Below are 24,774 nucleotides of genomic sequence, written 5' to 3'. Positions count from 1 at the left end.
ACCCAATTCATGGTAGTAGATGGGTCTCCAGCTGATTGTCCAACCCAATTGATGGTAGTAGATGGGTCTCCAGCTGATTGTCCCACCCAATTGATGGTAGTAGATGGGGTCTCCAGCTGATTGTCCCACCCAATTTGTGGTAGTAGATGGGTCTCCAGCTGATTGTCCCACCCAATTTATGGTAGCAGATGGGTCTTCAGCTGATTGTCCCACCCAATCTATGGTAGTAGATGGGTCTCCAGCTGATTGTCCCACCCAATTGATGGTAGCAGATGGGTCTTCAGCTGATTGTCCCACCCAATTGATGGTAGCAGATGGGTCTTCAGCTGATTGTCCCACCCAATTGATGGTAGTAGATGGGTCTCCAGCTGATTGTCCCACCCAATTGATGGTAGTAGATAGGTCTCCAGCTGAATGTCCCACACAATGGATGGTTGAACTCCCAGCCTCTGAAGCATCGATCTTACCCTTGTAGAGTCTAGTAAGGAATTGGATCCAAACTTTAAAAAAAAAATCTACAAGGTATCTACCTGGCTCGTGGAAGAGCTCGGACACAGAACAGATCAGGACATAACATAACATAACGTATGTATATGTATGTATATGTATATATATATATATATATATATATATATATATATATATATATATATATATATAAATATATATATATATATATATATATATATATATAAATATATATAAATATATATATATATATATATATATATATATATATATATATATATATGTACCATCTCGGGTTATCCCCCAACCAAAGCCATGGTCTTTTCTACACTTGTTAAACCACCCCCACCCCTCCCAAAATTGTGTTACGTATCCATCTTGTCCACCCCTTGCGTTCTCCCCTAACCCTCATCGTTACCTGCATCTCTTGCTTCTCTGTCTCCGTCTTCCTTCCCCCTCCATCCTGCTGTTGACGTTTCCCCTTTCCCCTTTGTTATGGGTTTCATCAAACCATCAAGATGGTTTCATCATACCATAGATGGTATGAAATCACGTAGTAACTGGTATATAATCGAAAGATTTTCAGAGTCATAAGTGTATGCAGGACTCACTGTGTTGCCCTGATGAGCCCCAAAAAGGGCGAAACCAGGTCGGTAACTGTGAGTTTTACATACACTTATGACAGTATCTGAACTAAGATCAAAATTCTGCTCTGTCGGAGGGTTCTCTTGAGAGCTTGACAGGCAGAGCGTATGTACATGGCAGTGACGTCATTACGTGCGCTCATTGAAAGCTGGAGAACTGAAGATATATTTGGATTGATTGCTCCCGGCTGCATCCAGGGGATTCCATATAATGAGTGGATACCAGAGATAATGTGCCATGTGGCAGACGGTACTTATCACTCCCATTAAGGTACAGCATAGCTGGATGGGATACCTTCATGGCAGTTCACCACTGATGGTATGAAATCGCATAGTAACTGATATATATATATATATATATATATATATATATATATTTATATATATATATATATATATATATATATATATATATATATATATATATATACACACACACACACACACACACACACACACACACACACACACAGTTACGTGAAAAAGTAAGTACACCCCATGTAAAGTTTTGACTTTTTCAACATATTTCAACATACAGCTATTTGATCTTCATTTCAACAATATTGATCGATAAAGGTGATATAATATAACAAATATCATGAAACATTTACATTTTGTAGTCCATTGTATAATTTAAATAAACATAAATGCAAATTTCGCATGTGGAAAAAGTAAGTTCAGTTTATGATTATCAGTTCTGATTGATTTTTGTTTATATCAGATGTGTCTATTTCTGATAATTTTAACACTAACTTGATGTAAAGTTTTTCAACAATCGGGCACACTCCCCGGCTGGTAGGATGCTGTTTGTGAACAAGAACTCGTAGCAACGTAAAGTTTTTTTTAATTTTATTGAAACGGTTTTATTCAAACTGTGCTCGTGTCGAGGGTCGTGCACCACACTGTATCCGTGGGCCGGCCCAAGCACAACAAAATGAATTAGTATTTGTTTATTTTAACGCCGGAACTCTTATTTGTGTTACGTTTACGTTTTTGTGTCCAAGTTGTAATCATGAATGGTGCCGCAGTGAACTCGTTACGTCTGTCTTTGTGTTTAAAGGACATGTCTTTACGGACAATCGTGTGTTACATCTCTGGTAATTCTACAAAGAGATTTAGTTTTGGCTCAGGAGGATTGTAAGACTTGCTGGGTATGTGAGGGGTTATGTTGGGCCGATCAAGTTTCCCTTCTGCCATTGTGTTGTTCGCCCCCCACTGTTGGCATGAGGCTAGTTCTACCTGGCAAGGAACACAAAAGCCTCAGTGTTAGGCCAATACTGGGCCTCAATGGATATCATCGTGTCCAATAGGCTGAGGCCCTGTTCGGGTGATGGTTTTGGGTGCTGGCCTTCCTGTTCAACATGAACTGTTACCTGACCATCAGGTGAACTGCTCATTGTACTACATTTGATTGCTTTTCTTTAACTGCACAGCCATTGATTACTTCGTATAAATCTGCAATTTCCTGATCTCGACCTCTGACCTGTTGCATCACAGGACTATCATCAACATAATTATTACAACTATTGGGGACGCCTCTTTGTGGTGGTTGTACCTTCCAATGCAAGTCAGGGGCCAAATCTTCCCCTTTCTTCCCTGCTGCCCGGATTTGTCAGGGCAGCGCAGTCACGGTCAGAGTGCTGATTGGTCCCCATGGACCGGCCCTTTTCCATCGCGTCTAACTCTATCTCTATCTCTCTCTCTCTCTCTCTTTCTCTCTCTCTCTCTTTCTCTCTCTCGATCTCTCTCGATCTCTCTCTCTATCTCTCTATCTCTCTCTCTCTCTCTATCTCTCTCTCTCTCTTTCTCTCTCTCGATCTCTCTCGATCTCTCTCTCTATCTCTCTATCTCTCTCTCTCTCTCTTTCTCTCTCTCTCTCGATCTCTCTCGATCTCTCTCGATCTCTCTCGATCTCTCTCTCTATCTCTCTATCTCTCTCTATCTCTCTATCTCTCTCTCTCTCTATCTCTCTCTATCTCTCTCTCTCTTTCTCTCTCTCGATCTCTCTCGATCTCTCTCTCTATCTCTCTATCTCTCTCTGTCTCTCTTTCTCTCTCTATCTCTCTCTATCTCTCTCTCTCTCTTTCTCTCTCTCGATCTCTCTCGATCTCTCTCTATCTCTCTATCTCTCTCTCTCTCTCTCTTTCTCTCTCTCTCTCGATCTCTCTCGATCTCTCTCGATCTCTCTCTCTATCTCTCTATCTCTATCTATCTCTCTATCTCTATCTCTCTCGATCTCTCTCGATCTCTCTCGATCTCTCTCTCTATCTCTCTATCTCTCTCTATCTCTCTATCTCTCTCTCTCTCTATCTCTCTCTATCTCTCTCTCTCTTTCTCTCTCTCGATCTCTCTCGATCTCTCTCGATCTCTCTCGATCTCTCTCGATCTCTCTCTCTATCTCTCTATCTCTCTCTATCTCTCTATCTCTCTCTATCTCTCTCTCTCTTTCTCTCTCTCGATCTCTCTCGATCTCTCTCTCTATCTCTCTATCTCTCTCTCTCTCTCTCTCTCTCTCTCGATCTCTCTCGATCTCTCTCGATCTCTCTCGATATATATTACGCGGAAGAGTCGGGTCTCTGGGACAAGCTCACCGGAATGCAGTATTTTGTTAGCCTTTAAAGGCCTTGTGTCTGCCCGCCTTAAAATTTAATTTAATCTTTACCGAGAGACTTCTCGGCTTGATCACTTCGTTCAAAAATGGTGCAAAGCTGAAATCCTGTGTAAGGTGGAGGGAGATGAACTTTTTTTGCTGCTCTAATTAATGTCATGTTTTTCAATTCCTTGATTTAATTATTTTGTTGACTACTATTGTATTACTCGGTTTGTTGTGCTTTTTTATACTTTCGTAATAAAAGACCTTAAAAGTCAAGTCAAGTCTCTCTCTCTCTCACTCTCACTCTCTCTCACTCTCTCTCACACTCTCTCAAACTCACTCACTCTCTCTAACTTTGTCATGGCCCTGACTTTGTGAAGGTGGGAGTACACCATCCTGGATGTGGAGGATATCTGGGTCGCTCCTGGGAGATCAATCGGCTGTCTCCCTGCCACGGACTTGTTCAAGAGAACTGTCCGGGGCTATACAACAACACCAACAACAACATAATTTATTATTCACTACAGCCTATAACTTATGTGCTTTAAATGTTTAAGAAAAACAGCAGAACGAAAATAAGTGAACAACAATAATGATGTGTTAAGCTCTTACGATCAACCTTCGTCTCGTGTTCATCCGCACACACATTTTCCATGCACCACACGCATTCCTTTTTATTCCTTCCACATTTTGTATGTTGGTGTGCATTTATTTTATGGCATCATCGCGTTGTTAGGGCATGACTTCAGACCCCAGGATGGGGGGGTGGGATCTGAACCTGGGGTTGTCTCTATGTGTCAACTGAACCTGTAAAAACGAATATTCTTGTTGTTCATGTTAAAACCCGGAAGTTTCCCATACTGTCCTTGTCCAACCTGGAATGTATTATAATAAGCTCATGATCCCTGATCCTTAAATTAATGTATATAAAAGGAAAGACACTGACACTTTAACCATACACCACCCCAATCTTTCGTACCTACACCATCCTCGTTTTGAAATTACCACACCCAACCTTGTATGATACAATTACCACACCCAACAACCAACAATTACCACAACCACAATGTTTGTTACATTTCTCCTTTCGAAATCCGAACCTGAACTTGCACACATCATTTAGGCCAGAGATGATAAAGTGCAATTACATTAACCTCGGGAAAATAGGGGTACAGCTTGGAATATCTCAAGATGGCTGAAAAACACTGTAAGGCGCGTGGGCTAAATGGTCTTCCTCATATCTTTGCTTGTATACACCAATGCTGAATGTAGGCCCACACAGGGTTAGTAAGCACACACCATCTCACAACAGAACGCGAAGGACACCATTCAGCTAGCTTGTTGCCTGAACTCTGCTCAGTAAACCTCATCTTCTTTGTTGGTGATTGTAAACTCATGGGTATGCTCACAACATCCTAGGAGAGGATGTCATGGAAAGGAGTAATGGGAAAAGCAGGTAGAGAACTTAAAGTAAGACAGCCAATCATTACTTTCCTAGATTAATGACTTGGTGGGACTTCCCCAGTTTGATCATGAATCGATCTGTGTGATGTCCAGATGTGAATGAGTGTGAAACATCACCGTGTGTCAACGGAATCTGTAAAAACTCCCTCGGTTCATTTGCCTGCGAATGCCCACCGACCAGCCGCCTGGACCCCACAGGAACGATCTGTCTAGGTGAGTTGATCCTCCAAATTCATATGGAGGTTCTTTTTTTGAACTCTTCAGAATGCATACGCTTTTCAAAGGTAACCGAGGTTCTGATCTTTGATCATGTTCTTCCTCGGTACAACAGAGAGTACCAAAGGGACTTGCTGGATGGACATCGTCGAGAGTCGCTGCGAGGTGAACATCAATGGTGCTACACTGAAGTCTTCGTGCTGCTCAACGTTGGGAGCTGCCTGGGGAAGTCCGTGCGAGCCCTGCGAGATCGGTAAGACCCCCCAATTTGTTGCTATCCCTCAATTTGCACAAACTTTTCCAGCTTGCCGTGGGATTTGGAAATATCGATTCCCAAGTTCACTCCACCGTTGCCAGATCCCATCCGGCCCCTCCTCCTGCACGTGTCGTGCAGACTCCCAATGCGGGCGAGGGTTCTCACGCTCCCGCGGCACGACGTGCGAGGATGTGGACGAGTGTGACATTTTTCCTGGGATCTGCATCAACGGGCGTTGCTTAAACATCCCTGGATCATTCCGCTGTGAATGTGCAGAAGGACTTAGCTTGGATGCAACAGGCCGCACATGTGTTGGTGAGCAACAATGTTACATTTTGTTCAGCAGGCATCGATGAGCGACGAGGGAGCATTTGCCTAAGCGCTTCTTGAGGCAAGGGCCGTAGGAATTGAAGTTAAATCATTATCCAAATACCTCTGTGAAATGGAACGCTTTTGGGGGAATCATGGAAAGCTTGTGTGAGAACAATGTATTGGAAAAATTCGGATATTTTAGAAATGCTTCAATTGCAACAGCATTCCCAGAGCGGAGACGGGTCACCTGATAATGGCAACTCTGCCATCTGGTGTCGTTTCCCAGGTTAAATTTGAATTGTTATGAATCGGTGGTGTATTCCGAGTTTGTGAGCTGATGTGTTTGTGGTTCCAGATGATATTTTGCAAAAATTTAAATTTTTTGGGACATGTGATCAGTCTTTTGCAGAAAGTTAGTTGTACTTTTGAAGATCCATATTTAGAGGTGAAGACACCTGGCAACCTGGAAGACACCTGGAAGACGCCAAATTAACTCGTTTGGCTGTCCCAGTAGGTAAGGCTCAGGTCAACACGTCGGACCTGAGCCTTACCTGCTGGACAGGTGTACTAGAGTTGATGACTTTGTAAGAACGACAACTTGTTTTTATTATCCTTTAACAACAATTTGACTGATAATAACTCTGTCAGTCGAACTTGTTTTCATTCATGACACCACGACCACGATTCTGGCAGATTTGCGTCTTGAGACGTGCTACCTCCACTATGACGATGATTCGGCAGACTGCGAGCAGCGGGTCAGAGGTCGACTGCGCAGTGATTTGTGCTGCTGCTCCGTGGGCCAAGCTTGGGGACCTCATTGTGAACCATGCCCTGCACCTGGCACCAAGAACTTCGACTTGCTCTGCGCCCACGGACCAGGATTTACCTCTCGGGAAGATTTTGTCACCGGGCGGCACATCTTCAAAGGTGGTCATGTGATCTCTGCACCGCCTCATAATGGGGCCAGCTACAGTCAGCTTTTTTATTTTTCCATGAATTTCCATGAATCTTTATCCAAACTTTCTGAAACTCGAGTCATAATTTGCATAATATGTATCTTCTTGTATCTATTTGTCCTTTTGTGGAATTGTCCATAAACCGTCATAACTCGCACCTCGTGTGTCCATCTTTCCTCCAGACATAAACGAGTGTAAAGTCTTCTCGACCCTTTGCACCAATGGGCGCTGCAAGAATACCATTGGAAGCTTTCGCTGCCGTTGTGACATTGGCTATGCACTGGATTTGATGGAAAAGAATTGCACAGGTTTGGAAAAGTGCTTATTTCACTTCCGCCCGGAGTGTGGAGATGCATTGGAGTAATGAGGGGCGGTTAGATGGAGGCAAGCTGAAAAGCTTCGATATTTTTGTTTTGTATTTCCAAGATGTAGGTCACTGTACGTTTCAATATTCCTACAAAGGTAAAAACACTTGTCTGGATGTTATCAGATCAGCACATCCGGTGTGAACCTTCAATGGAAATGATGCCAAACAAAAGTCTGTGATGTTATTGTAAACTAATGTTTTTATCTTCTATATACAGTATATAAAAGAAAGTTTTTGTTTGTTTGTCTGCACGCGCTAATCTCCTGAACGGTTGAAGATAGGAGGAAACCTCTAAAACATAAAATGTCGGGACGGGCCCCAGGAAGGTTATAGGCTCGGTGGCGAGGCCCGTCGAGGCCGCCTCGGCCAGGCTGGGCCCATTTCGCAATTAAAAGCTGAGCTGAATTATAGTAGTCAATCTTCTACGGCTGTGAGTAAAAGCTGAATTATAGTAGTAAATTCATTCAAAAATAACCAAAAATGTCGGGACGGGCCCCGGGAAGGTTACAGGCTAGGTGGCGAGGCCGGTCGAGGCTGCCTCGGCCAGGCTGGGCCCATTTCGCAATTAAAAGCTGAGCTGAATTATAGTAGTCAATCTTCTACGGCTGTGAGTAAAAGCTGAATTATAGTAGTAAATTCATTCAAAAATAACCAAAAATGTCGGGACGGGCCCCGGGAAGGTTACAGGCTAGGTGACGAGGTCGGTCGAGGCCGCCTCGGGCGGGCTGGGCCCATTTCGCAATTAAAAGCTGAGCTGAATTATAGTGGTCAATCTTCTACCGCCGCGAGTAAAAGCTGAATTATAGTAGTAAATGAACAAAATGCGGCCGCGGCCGGATAGTCAAACTCCGCTGCTTCACAAGGCCGCGTTTTATTCCTGTTTTTAGTACAGAAGATTAAATTCATTCAAAAAGAATCCGGGCAACGCCGGTGCATTCAGCTAGTACACTATAAATTTGATCAACAATCGAAACCTACCATTCTAACTTGTATATCTGTTTGCACATCATGTTTCAGTTATGTTCAACCACAGTTCACAGGTATTTGTTTTATTTTTGAAGAAACAGGTGGCTGTGAGTAACCATTGTTTTTTGGCTTCAACAGCAATGCATTAAACAAATACAACACAACAGGCATTTTAAGGCCATTTTCCCTGCTAGAGTGGGGGGATAGCCTTGCAGGCCCCATGACAATCTTCTCCATTTTACCCTATTAAATGCATTAAACAAATTCCATGTTTTAAACAAACGCGTTAATGACCCCACTGTGTCCTTCGCGAAGAGTAGGCGAGCTCTCGCCGGCATGATGAACAAATTACAAATTCCTGCCCTGACCAGCAGAGGGCATCACATCAGCAGCACAGCGGTGCCCACAGCCAATGATGCTGTCCCATAGCCTTGTGATGCATATCAACAAACGAGCAAACACTTAATTTACAAAACAAACACTTAATTTACAAATACTTTATTTTTGTATTTTATTTGGTCATATGTAGCTTTTGATTACAAACAAGTGAGTATTTTTTTTTGTTTTTGTATACAAGGTCGAGGCTACTGTGAGAGCTAACATTGATCACAAAAAAAAACAACTGACACATAAAACATAAAACACATGATAATGGGAGCAGGAGAACAAGATGGAGAGCAGGGACATCGGGAGATCTGTGGGAGGGAAAGGGCTTGGGGGGGGGAGGAGCATGGGATTGAGGTGAAAAAAAAACACGTGGACACTGCTAGGACTTCCAGGACAGAAGTTGGTATTTCAAAAAAGTGGATCTGGGGTGAAATAACGAGTGCAGAAAAGATCAAACATTACCAAGCATTTATTACCTTATTTAGGTAATTACCATTTATTAATTACAATTACCATTACCATTTATTAATTACCATTACCATTACCATTTATTAATTAGCATTACCATTGTAATTGTCATGTAGGGACATGTTTGGGACATGGAATGTAGGGACAATGACAGGGAGATCAGGAGAAGTGGTAGAAGTATTGGTCAGAAGAAGAGTGGACATATGTTGTGTGCAAGAGACGAGATGGAAGGGAAGTGGTGTGAGAATGGTGAAGGGTAGGCAGGGACAAAAATACAAGTTTGTGTGGCAAGGGTGCCCGGAGGGCGTGAATGGTGTTGGTGTCCTGTTTTCTGAGGAGTTTGTAGACCGTGTGGTGAGTGTGACTAGAGTGAGTGATAGGTTGATGATGGTGAAAATGATGATTGGAAAGCTCTTGGTGAACGTCATCTCGGGATATGCTCCGCAGGTTGGTCGAAGCGATGAAGAGAAGGACAAGTTCTGGTGTGCGATAGAGAAGCTGATGGAAAACGTGAAAGATGAGGAAGTTGTTGTGGTGGGAGGAGACCTGAATGGACATGTGGGAAGGAGTATGGATGGTTTTGAGGGAGTTCTTGGGGGTTACGGATATGGTGTGAGAAATGGAGAAGGTGAAAGGATTTTGGAGTTTGCTGATGGAGCTGATTTGTTGATTTGTAATACTCAGTTCCAGAAAGAGGATAATAAGCTTGTTACATACACGTCAGGTGGGTCGACGACAACCGTTGACTACCTGATGGTGCGTAGGCGAGATAGGGTGGCACCTCCGGGACACAAAGGTGATCCCGGGGGAGGAGGCTGTTTCACAGCACCACTTGGTTGTCTGCGACATAAGGGTGAAAGGTGCGAGGAGAGCTCGGCGGGTGAAGTACCAACCGAGAATGAAGGTGTGGAGGTTGAAAGAGGTGACAGTAAGGGAGGCATTAAAAGAGAGGCTGAGTATGGTAGAGGATGATGTGGTTGAGCTTGAAAGTGGTTGGATGTCAATGAAAGCTAGTCTGTTGGGAGCCGTTGGTGAGGTATGTGGATGGACAAAAGGACCACCGAGGCACTCGGAAACATGGTGGAGGGATGATGAAGTTGGAAAGAGGATTGACGAGAAGAGGAAGAAGTTCAAGGAGTGGCAGAAGGCGAAGGGTACGGGAGCAGAAACAGCAGAGCATGAAAGTTATAAGGCAGCCAAGAAGGCTGCAAAGAAAGAGGTAGCAAAGGCGCAGGAGGCATGTAGGAAAATGTTCGGAGAACGCTTGGATTCGGAAGAGGGTCAGAAAGCAGTATTCAGGATTGCAAAGCACATAGCGAAAGAGAGGTGTGATGTGATGGGGGTGAGTTGCTTGAAGGATGAAGTGGGACAAATCGTTGTCGACCCAGATGGAATTAAAGGAAGATGGAAAAGATATATGGAAATGCTGTTGAATACAGAGAATGAATGGGATGGCAACATAGAGAGTAACCCAGTTTTAGGACCGGCAGAGAAGATAACTGAGAAGGAAGTTGAGGAAGCGATAAATGCAATGAAGAGTGGAAAAGCGGGATGGCCGACGGGAGTTGTGGGAGATATGTTGAAGGCAGCAGGAAGTTGGGGTGTGAACAGAATGACAGAGATCTGTAATCTGGTGGTGAAAGAAGGCCGCATTCCAGTGGATTGGGAACTGAGTACCCTCGTCCCTCTATACAAGGGGAAAGGTGACCTTCTGGAGTGTGGCTTGTACCGAGCGATAAAGTTATTGGAGCATGGAATGAAGGTATTGGAAAGGGTGTTGGAGAGGAGGATAAGGAAGAAAGTGAAGATCGACAAAATGCAGTTTGGATTTATGCCAGGAAGAGGAACGACAGATGTGCTTTTCATTGTGAGGCAGTTGCAGGAGAAGTACATGGAGAAGAGGAAGAAGTTGTTTCTTGGGTTTGTTGATCTGGAGAAAGCATTCGATAGGGTTCCACGCAAAGTATTGACATGGGCATTGAGGAAGTTAGGAGTGGAGGAATGGTTGATCAGAGTAGTGATGGCAATGTACAAAAGAGCGTGCACAGCTGTAAGGACGAAGGACGGGAACAGTGGTGAGTTTGACGTGGAGGTGGGAGTGCATCAGGGGTCGGTACTAAGTCCACTACTATTTGTAGCTGTGATGGAGGTGCTGGCTCAGAACGTAAAGGAGGGTTTACCGTGGGAGTTGTTGTATGCAGATGATCTGGTGTTGATTGCGGAAAGTATGGATGGACTGAAGGAAAAGATGAACAAGTGGAAGGAATGTATGGAGACAAAAGGTCTGAAGGTGAATATCGGAAAGACTAAGGTGATGGCAAGTGGTAAAGCATGTGGTGAGGTGGAAAGAAATGGGAAGTGGCCGTGTGCTGTGTGCAGGAAGGGTGTCGGAGTGAACTCCATTCAATGTACAATGTGCGACGAGTGGGTTCATCAAAAATGTAGTGGTCTGAGAGGGTCATTTACCAGTGTGGCAGCTACATTCAAATGTAAGGTGTGCACAGAGGGAGCTGCAAATGGAGGAAATGTTGAGTTGGATCTTGGAGACGGCGTGAAGCTGGAAGGTGTGAAAACATTTTGCTACCTCGGAGACATGCTGAATGGAGAAGGTGGATCAGACTCGGCAACGGTTGGTCGAGTGAGATGTGCATGGAAGAAGTTTCGGGAACTGAGTGGCGTGCTGATGAGGAGGAGAGTGTCGCTGAAGCTGAAGGGAAAGGTGTATGCTGCATGTGTGAGAAGTGTTATGATTTATGGGAGCGAGACACGGGTAATGAACGTAGAGCAGCAACGAAGGCTGGAAAGGGTGGAAATGCGAATGGTTCGATGGATGTGCGGAGTCTCGTTGAGAGAGAGGAAGACAAATGATGAATTGCGAAAGATGATGGGAATAGAGCCTGTGATTGATGCTGTGAAGAGAAACAGGTTGAGATGGTTTGGTCATGTGTTGAGGAAGGATGAAAGTGACTGGTTGAGAAGAGTGATGGAAGTTAATGTAGAAGGAAGTAGAGGACGGGGAAGACCGAGAAAGACTTGGCTAAAGATGGTGGAAGAAGAAATGCGGGCAAGGGGGTTAACAAGGAGAGATGCAGAAAATAGGGCAAAATGGAGAAGATTGTCATGGGGACCGCAAGGCTAACCCCCGCTCTAGCAGGGAAAATGGCCTTAAAATGCATGTTGTTGTTGTTGTTGTTGTTGTATTACCATTACCATTTATTAATTACCATTACCATTTATTGATTACCATTACCATTTATTAATTACCATTATCATTACCATGTATTAATTACCATTACCATTACCATTTATTAATTACCATTACCATTACCATTTATTAATTACCATTACCATTACCATTTATTAATTACCATTACCATTACCATTTATTAATTACCATTACCATTACCATTTATTAATTACCATTACCATTTATTAATTAATCATTCCCATTACCATTTATTAACTACCATTACCATTACCATTTATTAATTATCATTACCATTACCATTTATTAATTACCATTACCATTACCATGACAATTTATTAAGCATTATTATTTGTTACCAAGCATTTACAGACTACTTTATAGCAAACTTTTTCAGGAGAACTCGGCGTTGCCTGGTGATGTTCTCTCGGCATTTCGAAGAAATCAATTTGGGGTTTTTTGAAATATATTTTTGTCGATGCCTAAAACACTTCCTCACGTACACGCAAGAAAAATCGAACTTTTTTTTTCAATATTCGTTTTTGCCTAAAACACTCCGCGGCACTCACTGATGAACCTCTAAAAGTTTGACGAAGATCCGTTCAGCCATCTTTGAGAAAGATGGTGACACACACACACACACACACACACACACACACACACACACACACACACACACACACACACAAAATGGATCTCTTATCTTGGAGCTTGGGGCTATTATCATGGAGGCTTCTTGTCCTCTCTTGACAGACATTGACGAGTGTCGCATCTCGCCCGATATCTGTGGCTTCGGAACATGCGTGAACACGCTGGGCAGCTTTGAGTGCGAGTGCTTTGAAGGCTACGAGAGCGGCTTCATGATGATGAAGAACTGCATGGGTGAGTCCTGCATCACCTGCTACAAGTAGCTGGATCGTTATTATTATAACAACACATTATTAATATGCCAAGTACCACAAAATGTGAGTGAGTATCATAAAGTAAAAGCTACTTTCATCCAATGTAGATATCGACGAATGTGAGCGTGACCCCTTGCTCTGCCGTGGCGGCGTCTGTGAGAACACTGATGGGAGCTTTCGTTGCGTTTGCCCCAAGGGTCATACTGTGAGCACCGATGGCCGTTCATGTGCAGGTAAGTTACTTCTTTTTACGGCGTAGCCCGTCGGGCAATGCTGTCTGCATGTATGTATGTCCGTCACTCCGTCACAAACGTCTACCAATCAGAGCTGAGGTTCTGGTCACATGACAGGGGGACTGGGTTTAGTAACCATTACAGTTGCATATTTTGCTAAAAGGAAATATAATAACCTTCTGTGGAACGTTTTGGGGTCCCAACAGGTGTCGTAAGGTAGGTAGGAGGTTTCAGAAATTCCTCAATACAATTATGATTTTGAAATGCGATCGGCACGGACCTTGCTCTCGAATCCGGAAGTGGACAGATGGTGACGGTTCGCTGGTTTGATAATATCTCGATACAATCATGATTTAACATTATATTTTGATCTATTAACACGATAATATCAATTTGTGATTGGAATGACGAATGATGCTGTTTGGAATGAAAATATGGGGATGTTGAGTTAAAAGCAGAATGAGGAAGTGACGTAAGGGTTTCCATCCGTGACGTTCGCGGATTCTCCATTTGCAGTTTCGCCATTGACAGGATGCGTTTTTTTTGTCCAAGTCATTCACGAACCTGTTGTCAATGCTTGACGTTCGACTGAAGGTGGTACAGGAATGTGGAATGTATAGCTAAAGTATCAAACAAGCCCGGCTATGCTGCTATTAGACTATTATTGGTCTTGTTTTCCTCTACAAACCCTAGTCTCATGGAAGGGTGAGGTGAGAAAGCGTAAAAATGTAACTACAGTGGGACAGCGGAGCCACGGTTGGATGCAACAAGCAAGGGAAGGGACAAACAGGAAAAGAGGAGCCAGCACAGTAACATGGAAGTGAATTGTGTTGGTCAAGGTTAATGGCGGATGATGTTAGATTGTGGTGCACCACCTGTTTCAAATTCTGAAGGGAAAAGCGCGATTGAATCGACTCCGCAAGGCAGCTTCACAAATTATTTTCCTGCACTTTCACAATTTCCGACGTTCAATCAAATGATCAATCCAATTCCAATCGATCAATACAACATGTTCTTCAATCCAACTGCCTCTGTATTCTTCATCAGGCATGCCCACCTGCAGGTCCTATAATCCTCACACACAAAGGTACTACCTGCACCTGCTTTGTACTTCACGCCCACACTATTTCGGAAGTATTGCATATGAGGAAGTGACGTAAGGGTTTCCATCCGTGACATTCGCGGATTCCCCATTTGCAGTTTCGCCATTGACTAGATGTAGCAACATTCAGACTGGGTGCGTTTTTTTTGTCCAAGTCATTCACGAACCTGCTGTCAATGCCTGACGTTCGACTGAATGTGGCACAGGAATGTGGAATTTATTGCTAAAGTATCAAACGTGCCCAGCTACGCTGCTATTAGACTATTGGTCTTGTTTTCCTCTACAAAACCTAGTCTCATGGAAGGCCTACACTATTTGGGAAGTATTGCATATCGTGAGCCTTTTGAGGCATTTACAAGAGCGCTGCTTTCAAATAATCTGACAATTGTGAAAGTTACAGCCAGGCCGCAATAATGCTTGGTACCAAGGGAAGCGAAGCGAAGAACGACTGACTGTCAGGTGGTAATGTAAATAATTGAATATATAGTATTACCGGGGTATTATTTCATGGTATTACACATGGCAAAGTAATGCAAACGGTTTAGTAAAACATTAAAAACTTTTTCTTTATAGCATCCCCAGAATGGTACCGGTGGACATAATCCTTCGGGAAGTAGGAGTCAAGAAGCCAATATTAGCGATTCCATTTTAAAGCAAGTAAGAGCCAAGTCGGGATTTAAAAACTTGTAAAAGTTTATTTATTTAAACCATTTGTTTTGGTGCATAAGCCAAGAAGAATACTCTTAAGCAAAATACCACGAGTACATTGTGTTAAAAAGCAGCATTGACACATTAATAATTGCAGATCTGTGAAAAACTTTGCCTGGGCCACAAGGGAGGCAACTTTGGATCCTGGGAGGATTCGATTCCCCCTTCTGAAACCTGCACTAGGACACCAAAACCAACGAGAGAGCACAAGCATAGACATGTAACATCGTTTGCACTAAAATCTAATATTTAAGGTTCAGAAAGAAGAGCATCCCAATTGACTAGTTTTGGGAATTGAGTTTGTGAAGGCCAAAATATATGGAACTAGAACGGCACTCGGTAGAGCGCACACCTCCGCCAGGCTGAACAGTTTATGGTTTGTATCCCACTGATAGGCCGGATCTGGATTTGGACCTGAACCAAAATCGAATCGGCTTGTTACTCCTCCACCAAGTTTAGTCATAGGTCATGTATAACTTTTTAAAAGATCATGTTATGTATCACTTTTCACCCGATCTCTCAATGGTGAAGAATCACTTAAAAATTAAATAATTCTCGTACATATTCAGATCTTCACCAAAATCGAATCGATTAGTCCTTGTCACACACACAATCTGTCCACCAAGTCTTGTCCAAATCCATGCACAACGTTTTGAGATATCCTGTTCACAGGCAAACAGAGACAAACAGACAGGGGTGAAAACATAACCTCCATCCACCTTCGGTGTAAAGCTGTAGATTCACTCATCGTACAATAATGACTCCATCAAACAAAATCCATGTTTGATGTATGTTCCAGAGCATGTCTTGGGAGCATGTTCTGCTTTTAAGGGAGCTTGGAAGAGAATGGAGGTAAATGAGCCGGAAAGGAGATTTAAAAAAAAAGGGTGAATGTTTCTGATGAAACCTTGCTGCCCGAAGTCGTAGATTAGATGTTCTTGGCCAATGATTCCTTGTATTTCCACAGATGTTGACGAATGCCTGCTGAGTCACAGCCTCTGCCAGAATGGGCGATGCGTGAACATGGTTGGCCGCTACCACTGCACCTGCAACCCGGGATATCAAGCGACGCCAGACAGGCAAGGATGTGTGGGTAGGTTACCGGGGCGCGCAGGCCTCTCCGCATCTTCACAGACTTTGTCGGAGCCTAATACGGAAATATTGTGGATAGACGGAGCGTGAAGTGGAGCATACAGGAAATTAAAGAAAAAATAGACAAGGGAAAGAATTACAAGATGATTATGAAGGAATAGAGAAGTAAAGGAAGAAACAGGGAGAGAATAGATGAAAAAATTGAGAAATACTACTCGGAAAAACATAATCCAAGATGGAATAATCCAAAATTCCCATAATCCAAGATTCCCGCTTACGTCCCACACACCCACCTCCCCTCCTCCCCCCACTCCGTGCCCCGTGTCCCGTCCCTATCCCCCCGCTGTCGTCCAAACCCGCCACAGCATGTCACACTCGCACTCCCCCATCCTGCTCCCACTTCCCCTGCCATGCATCCCTCTCCATCTCCTGCTCCCCCTTCCCCTGCCACGCATCCCTCTTCATCTCCTGCTCTCCCTTCCCCTACCACGCATCCCTCTTCATCTCCTGCTCCCCCTTCTCCTGCCATGCATCCCTCTTCATCTCCTGCTCCCCCTTCTCCTGCCATGCATCCCTCTCCATATCCTGCTCCCCCTTCCCCTGCCATGCATCCCTCTCCATCTCCTGCTCCCCCTTCCCTTGCCACGCATCCCTCTTCATCTCCTGCTCCCCCTTCCCCTGCCATGCATCCCTCTCCATCTCCTGCTCCCCCTTCCCCTGCCATGCATCCCTCTCCGTCTCCTGCTCCCCCTTCCCCTGCCATGCATCCCTCTCCATCTCCTGCTCCCCCTTCCCCTGCCATGCATCCCTCTCCATCTCCTGCTCCCCTGACTAACACAGTCATTAGTAAAGACTAACACAGGATAGCTGTTGTTGCTCCGGGCATTATGTGCTTAACAGAAACGTTTCTATTACAGAATGTTTCCAATCCCTCTCTCTCTCTCTCTCTCTCTCTCTGGCTATTCTCTTTCCTGCTACGACAGGCCCATCCCATGTCCTGGAGACGGTATCACTGCGTTTGTCAATAATTCCATTGCTAGTTGTCAATTGTCCTCAAGAACCCCCCCCCCCCCCCGACACTCCCTTCCCCCCTCTGGAATACCTCTGGCTGCGTTTACCTCTTCACAACCACCTACCCCTTTTCTGTGTGGTATAACATCCACCCAATGATGACAACTCTCTACACAGCTCTATTTTCTCAAACATGGACCAACTCATAATCATCCTTCCCAACTCTCTGTTTCTCGTCTGTAGCGACGTCAACTGTCATCATGTCCGTCCTCTAGTTCCTGGTACATTGAATCATGTGGGGAAACGGTTGCAGTCAAGCATTTTGCTTTTTCAGCTTGGAAAGTTAACTTGACTGAGGGTACCTTTCGTTCATTCCGTAAGGCTCATGACAAGTGTGTGTTCGTCCTGAGGCAAGCCAGAAAACAGCTTACAGATGTCAAGGCCAAACCATCCAACCAATCCCCTTCCTACAAGTCATGGTGTCCCCTTGTCAAGTCTGTCTCTAGCATATGCTCCCCCTTCATCGCATCCCTCACCTCAAATGGCACTACTCCAGACTTTGCTCCAGATAAAGCAGAATGTTTAAACTCTGTCTTTCTTCCTAATCTCGTGTACTAAACCCATCCCATTCTATCCCCATTTACCCCAAAATACACACTGTCTACTTAACTCTGTTTCCTTCTCACTGGAGATGTAAAGAAAGCTCTGTCCGGCATTGACTCTGCTTCAATGACGGGCCCAGCTGGCGTCAGTGCCCATGTTCTCAAATCCTGTTCTGCTGTTCTTGCTTCTCTTCTATTTTATATGGTGTGAGGCTGCTCACAGTCACCCAAAGTCGTATCACCACCTGTCCCTTAAGAGCCTTTCGTGGAACATTAGTTATGTTGCAAGCTCTTGGGGCAGGCTGCCTGATGAGGGACTTGTGGGTTTTTGGGTTTTTTTTCTACCTTATGGGTTGTGATCTTGGGTCTGCAGTACCTACTAGAGGGTACAGTTGGAGTCAGTATTCCCACTGGCTAGCCGCTAGAAGACTAGAGGCCTGCACCCAGGTGTAGTGCCCTGGGAGGCTACCTCATCACCTGGGGCATCATCTTGGGGTCCGCTTTGCTGTCCGTTCACAACTGGAGCCGCACCGGGCATGGGGATTTTGAGGAGCCCTTCCGAGGCCACTAGTCTGGAACATCCCTTGTTTGTCTGCTAAGTTCCCTGAAGCAGTCTCTCTGCCAATCTGCCAAAACTCTGCCAATCACATGCAACTTTTTGACTGCCTCACTCTCGTACCTGTATTGAGCAAATCCAGCAATCCTCTCCATCTTCTAAAATAATAATTCTTTGGGATTTCAAAATCCACAACCCCTCCTGGATTTTCCACTCCATGCGCACCATGAACCAATCATCTGCAGCACCCCCATCCTTCTACCCACCAGATTAGAACTGAATCCAATTGCTTCGCTGTCCTCATTGTCCTCTGCCAGCTCATCTCTGAACCCATCCATATTCGTGACTGCTCCAACAATATCTCCAAATCGCTGGATCTTTTTCTCACTTCCAAACCTCATCTTAACACTAATATCCTTATTGCTGCACCTGTTTGATCCATTAACACCTAATATCCCTTCCATCAGTGTCAGTATTCTCAGTCTACCTCCAGCATCATATGGCACTATGACTCTGCCAACTGGCACGACCTTTGCAGATACCAAATCACTGAAGTCATCCTTCTGGGTTTGTCTCGTCACATACTCCACTCATCCAAATGTGGAAAAGCATCGTCCCTCAAGTGGCTCTTCCATCGTTGTGCTTTCTCTGGCTCCGTGAAAAACTGCCTCTTCAGAGCCTGGAAAGGTTCACCTTCAGATTATAACAGTGGTGATTACGTTACCACCAGAAACAACTGCAAGCGCATAATCTCCACAACCAAAGCCACCTTTATCCAGCTCACTTCTGACCAGCTCTCCTCTATCCCCAGCAGCAGTCATACCTTCTGGTCTTTCGCCGCATGCATCTCCACCAATTTCTGTGAAGCATCTTCTGTGACATACCTGATCCCTCCAATTTCCATCCAATCACCTAGACCTCCGATATCTCCAAAGTCATGGAGTCACTCATCAATAAACAACTTTTAACCCACTTCAAATATTGCTCTCTCCTCATTGAACACCAATATTGCTTCCAGATCCACTGGTGATCTCCTGGTCTATATTGCAACCTACTAATGATCTTCAGCTCTCGAGCACTTCAGGGAAAATCAATGTGTTATGCTGGACATCGGCAAAGCCTTTGACAGTTCCGAATGTATGGTATTCAGCCTCAGCTCATCTCCTTCCTGGCTTGGTGATCTATCTCTACCTACATTCATGGTGCCCTCTCTGACACCCACCATATTCATTCTGGTGTCCCTCAAGATTCTGTCATCTCATCCTCCCTCTTACCTCTTCCCTCCTGGATTTCTAACTTTCTCGACTCACACAAGCAACGTGTTGCCATCATTGAGCCCTCTCCTCCCCTCTCCCAATGGAGGCTGGAGTTCCCCAAGGCAGTGCATGTTTTGGGCCCATTGTTGTTCCTCATCTATATAAATGAGACACCTCTCTTCCTTTTTTCAGATGTCTCACCTTTTCAGTCTGGAAGGATAGTTAAACAAACCCTACAATCTATTTTCTTGGTCATCCATTGGAGGTTCAGTCCCTTGAACTTACAGGCCTCACCATTAGCCATGCCATTTCCTGAGCTGACCACATAACAAAGATGGCCTCCAAAGCCAGCCGTAGACTGTGCACCCTGTGTCCATCCAGGTGTTTCCTTGTGAAATCAGAGTGACACACAGTCTACAAGACTTTTGTCAATAGTTCAGTGGAGTATGACTCTTCGCTATGGGCTGGTGCCCCAGCATCCCATGTCTCTCTCAGATTCTGTGGAAAATAAAGCTTTAAAAATCATTGGAATCTCTCATGATGAGGCCAAAACACAAGGTCTGTTCGTTCCACATCGCAGGTATGTCAGTGGTCTACTCCAGAACTATCTACTCTAGATTGCATGTGTTCTTCCAGTAACTCCCTCCTAGTTAAACTTCCAAGATCCATGCTGACTGCACACCTCAACTCTTTTTTCCCCCCCTTCTCCCGTTTATGGAACCAACTTCCAGAGGCTGTTCCGCCTCACCCTACTCTCCAGGTCTGCAAGCAAGCATGGCACCGCCATTTTGCCCCGTGATCTTTATTACCCCCATTAACCTTTCATAGCCCAACAATGGTACTTGTACTGTTACCCTGTTCATTCATCCCCTTGATGTTTAAAGCTCTAAAAGCATGATGAAGATTTCGGTTGCTATAGTAAACAAGTAACTAAAGATTTGTTTTCCTGAAGCAGTATCCAATAACGTGTGTGTGTGTGTGTGTGTGTGTGTGTTTGTGTGTGTGTGTGTGTGTGTGTGTGTGTGTGTGTGTATGCGGTTGTGTACGTGGTGTGGCAGACATCGACGAGTGCACCATCTGGAATGGTGGTTGCGATCGTTTCTGCACCAACTCAGATGGCAGTTACGAGTGCAGCTGCGACAACGGTTACGCTTTACTGCCTGATGGGCGTTCTTGCACCGGTACCGTCCTCATTATGAATTCTTCACTAAAAACCCATCCTGGGGCTATTCGTGCTATTCCTTCCTACATCTCACCCCGTAACCACTTAAATTTTCTCCACGTCGTTCTTTCCTTCATTTTTGTCCTGCGTATTTATTTTTCTACATCCCTATTTTGGGATTCATAAATGTGCTATTGTTAACACTTCGGTTGCCGCACCTTTATAACTGTGACGTCACACTGCCAGCTGCAGGGCAAATGGTGCGTGCACCATTCGACTGGCTGCGCAAGGTGGCGTGTGCTTATTTCCACCTTAGTATGACGAATACATTTTTGTTCTTTAACTGTGGTGTTATAGCACAGTTATAAGGAGTTACTGTGTCAAGTGCAAGGCATCTATCTACCTGTTAAAAATATGAAATGGCAGAAATTTAATTTTACCCCCCATTCTCCATCCCCTCTATTTGTTACGTATCTCCTTTGCCTCCCCATATACGGTATATGCATATATATATATATATATATATATATATATATATATATATATATATATATATATATATATATATATATATATATATATATATATATATATATATGTGTGTGTGTGTGTTCTCGAATAATCTCACTCTTGGTCACAATACTTTGCCCTGCTTCCCAACACCCTAAGCACCTCACCTTTACCTTTTGCATCTTAGATATTGATGAGTGTGAGGAAAGCCCACACATCTGTGATGGCGGGCATTGTACCAACAATCCTGGTGACTACCACTGCGTCTGCTTCGATGGTTTCATGGCTTCCATCGACTTTAAAACATGCCTTGGTGAGCCTGATACGTAACCTGTCAGGTCATATGAAGGATTGCAAAAGTGAACAGGGAGGTAATTGGTTAGCTGGAATCTACAGGGGTTGATAGACATGAGTGTATAGGAAGATGTTGGGTGTTCTAGAGTGGTCTATGGAAGTAATGGGTGTAGCTTGTATAGCTGTGGAGATCATGTGTTATAGAGTGTGCCATGAGATAATGGGTGCAGCTGGAGTGTGCAGGGAGGGAATAGTTGTGATGTACAGGAAAACAAGGAGAAAAAGACGTAAAATGTCATGGCCCCCGTGGTTTTAGTAATTTTGCTGTATGGAGTTAAAGGCCACCAGTCGGCGATCTTTGGTTGGATTACAAAACAAAATAAATGCATATTTATACTCTCATGTATTATCTTTGTGCCAAGTTTGAACAAAATCGGTCCATGAATGTCGAGAAATGGTTGGGGATACTTTTAAGGAACAAAATGGCCGCCAGTCGGCCATCTTGGATCTGATCTCGAAACAAAATGACTTGCATAATATGTAGGCCATCATTCATTATCCGTGTGCCAAGTTTGAACAAAATCGGTAAATGCATATCCGAGAAATGGTTGAGGACATTTTCAATATCGGTTTTTTTTTACAACTAAAATGGCCGCCAGTCTACCAGTCGGCCATCTTTGATCAGATCGCAAAATAAAGTGAGGTGCCCGTGAATGCCATCATGTACTGTGCTTGTGCCAAGTTTGAACAAATTCGGTCGATACGTCTCCAAGATATAGTTGCGGAAGGACGGACAGACGAGACCCAATCCATAAACCCCAATTTCGGACTAAGTCCAGCGGGAGCTAATAATGTGTGTTCTAAACTAAAGTGACCTCGCGTGACGTAATGGATGTGGCTAGAGTGTACAAGGAGGGTAATGGGCATGAGTGTACATCAGAAGATAGTGAGTATTCTCGAGTGGGCGAAGGATGTAATGGGTGCAGATAAAATCACTCGGAGATATTATGTGTTCAAGGAGAGTTTGTGCGTTCCAGAGTGTGCGGTCATGTGGTGGGTGTATTTTGAGTGCAGAGGGAGCTAATGGGTGTGATGCATGGGATGGCAAGTGTGCTCGAGTGGTCTGAGGAGATAACAGGTGTGGTTGGAGAGTGGATATGGAGATAATGTTTGAGAATAGACAGAGGGATATTAACTATGACCCAAGTGTACAGGAAGTTAAGAGCATCCTTGATTAACTCGGATGGTGTCATGTTTGGAGTAGAGTCCCTGTATAGAGAGAGTTACGACAACCCGGAATTAGAAGCCATTTTGTTTCCATTGTTTGCGCCACGCACTAGTGCACTGCCCGCTAGTGTGTATACATTGTGCGTAACCTAGTACAAAATTTGAGTACCTACATTGTGTAATTTGTGATTTGCCCCTCGCTTTTGATATGATTTTCTCTTAGACCAAGATAAGAATCGGATTTTGTTTATTGCAATAATCTTTGTTCAGAAATGTAGTTTTATGTGGGGAGGAGAGGGAGGAGAGGGGGAAAAGGAATGAAAGGGAAAGAGGGGACAGGAAGTGCCTATCATTTTCTGGACTACCTTGCTCTCTTGCGTCTTACTCTCTTGACTCGCATGCATGCACACAAAGCCGACAATGTGAACTTCAAATCTCTGTTAAAGACTCATTTATTTGGAAATGCCTACATCTGATTATATCTTAGGTTTTCTTCTTGTATAATTTGTATTTGTATATTCATCTCGTTGGCTTTCTTCTCTTTTCTAAGCGCTTAGAGGCTCCTGCAACTTACGCCATATAAATTCCTATTATTATAACAAGATTGCCTTAAAACCATCTTGACAAATGACAGAAATGTTGATTTTAAATATGAAAATTAAAAAGTAATTTAACTTTTCATGTCGGCGCACCGGGAGAAATACATATGCACAATTAAATTGTAATTATATAAAAGGCCCAGAAATTGTAATCCAGACTTGCAATGGAAGAGTATGCATGTAAAACATACCCGTTTTTCATAGCAATGTACAATTAGTTGTATGGTGTACATCTAAACTATTCCAAATTACATACATGTACATCTATCTATAATTCCAGTAATCTCTGTATGTCTGTGTGTTTGTCTGTGTGTTTGTCTGTGTGTTTGTCTGTGTGTTTGTCTGTGACCGCTGTTTCTCGACAACCACGGGTCCGATATACTTGAAACTTGCCAGATATATTGCTGGGGACCTGAGGATGTGCCTTTTCAAGGTTTCATATTAATCGGAGAAGTAGTTACCGAGCTATGTCCAAAAAACGATTCAACCAATCAGAGGGCAGCGAGCTATCACGTGTGCCGAACGTGGCGAACAGACTCTGCCTCGGACGGCACATTTGAGAGCGTATTCATTTATTTCACATTGGCAAACTATGTTGGCGCTATGTTGGCGTTAAACTATGTTTTAAAACTAATTAAAACTAATTTGCGATTCATCGTAACTGCGATATGCGACCTTCTGGACAGTCAAATGAGGACGTCACTTCCGGACTTACGGATAGTCATAGTGACGACGTACTGATGCTGAACGTGGCGAGCAGACGCTGCCTCGGACGGCACATTTGAGAGCGTATTCATTTATTTGACGTTGCAATCTGTGTTGATTGTTGTAAGGTACGATCGATTGTAGTACACGTTTATAATAACTCTGCCGATACAGGCCCGATTAACTGCAGCGCCATCCGAGCTGCGGCGTCGGGACGATACATTCATTGTACGGTCACATCACGCACTTACGGGCACGCCCATGGGCCCATGGGCACGCCCATGCATGCATGGGCGAAGACATTTTTTTTTTTTTTTTTGGCAAGGAACGGGCACCCACGTACGGGCACGTCCTAGTAATAATAATAACAATAATAACAGTATTTATATAGCGCGTTAGCATGAAATGAACAAAGCGCTTCACAACATATCTTGAAGACCACAACTTACATTACACAATCTTAGAAGAATACGACTTAAAGCTACTTTTCAAAAAATACAATTAAGTTACTTT

At 44.0% G+C, this 24,774-nt stretch overlaps 1 protein-coding gene across 1 annotated transcript in view; it reads left to right on the top strand.

Moving 5' to 3' along the window:
• The window catches only part of LOC137434504 (fibrillin-2), a 360,988-nt gene that overhangs the window by 190,086 nt on the left and 146,128 nt on the right, over positions 1 to 24,774 (top strand). The window contains exons 20-29 of the mRNA XM_068127594.2: positions 5,263 to 5,382; positions 5,501 to 5,638; positions 5,780 to 5,956; positions 6,647 to 6,880; positions 7,092 to 7,217; positions 13,056 to 13,184; positions 13,312 to 13,437; positions 16,215 to 16,340; positions 20,823 to 20,945; positions 21,624 to 21,749. Coding sequence (XP_067983695.2) covers positions 5,263 to 5,382; positions 5,501 to 5,638; positions 5,780 to 5,956; positions 6,647 to 6,880; positions 7,092 to 7,217; positions 13,056 to 13,184; positions 13,312 to 13,437; positions 16,215 to 16,340; positions 20,823 to 20,945; positions 21,624 to 21,749 — 1,425 coding nt within the window. The remainder of the gene's footprint in view (positions 1 to 5,262; positions 5,383 to 5,500; positions 5,639 to 5,779; positions 5,957 to 6,646; positions 6,881 to 7,091; positions 7,218 to 13,055; positions 13,185 to 13,311; positions 13,438 to 16,214; positions 16,341 to 20,822; positions 20,946 to 21,623; positions 21,750 to 24,774) is intronic.

The sequence above is a fragment of the Myxine glutinosa genome, chromosome 10 (assembly GCF_964187855.1).
Source record: "Myxine glutinosa chromosome 10, kmMyxGlut1.1, whole genome shotgun sequence".
Lineage (NCBI taxonomy): Eukaryota > Metazoa > Chordata > Myxini > Myxiniformes > Myxinidae > Myxine > Myxine glutinosa.
The sequence above is the reverse complement of the archived record's forward strand: the minus strand, read 5'-3'. Positions and strand labels throughout refer to the sequence as shown.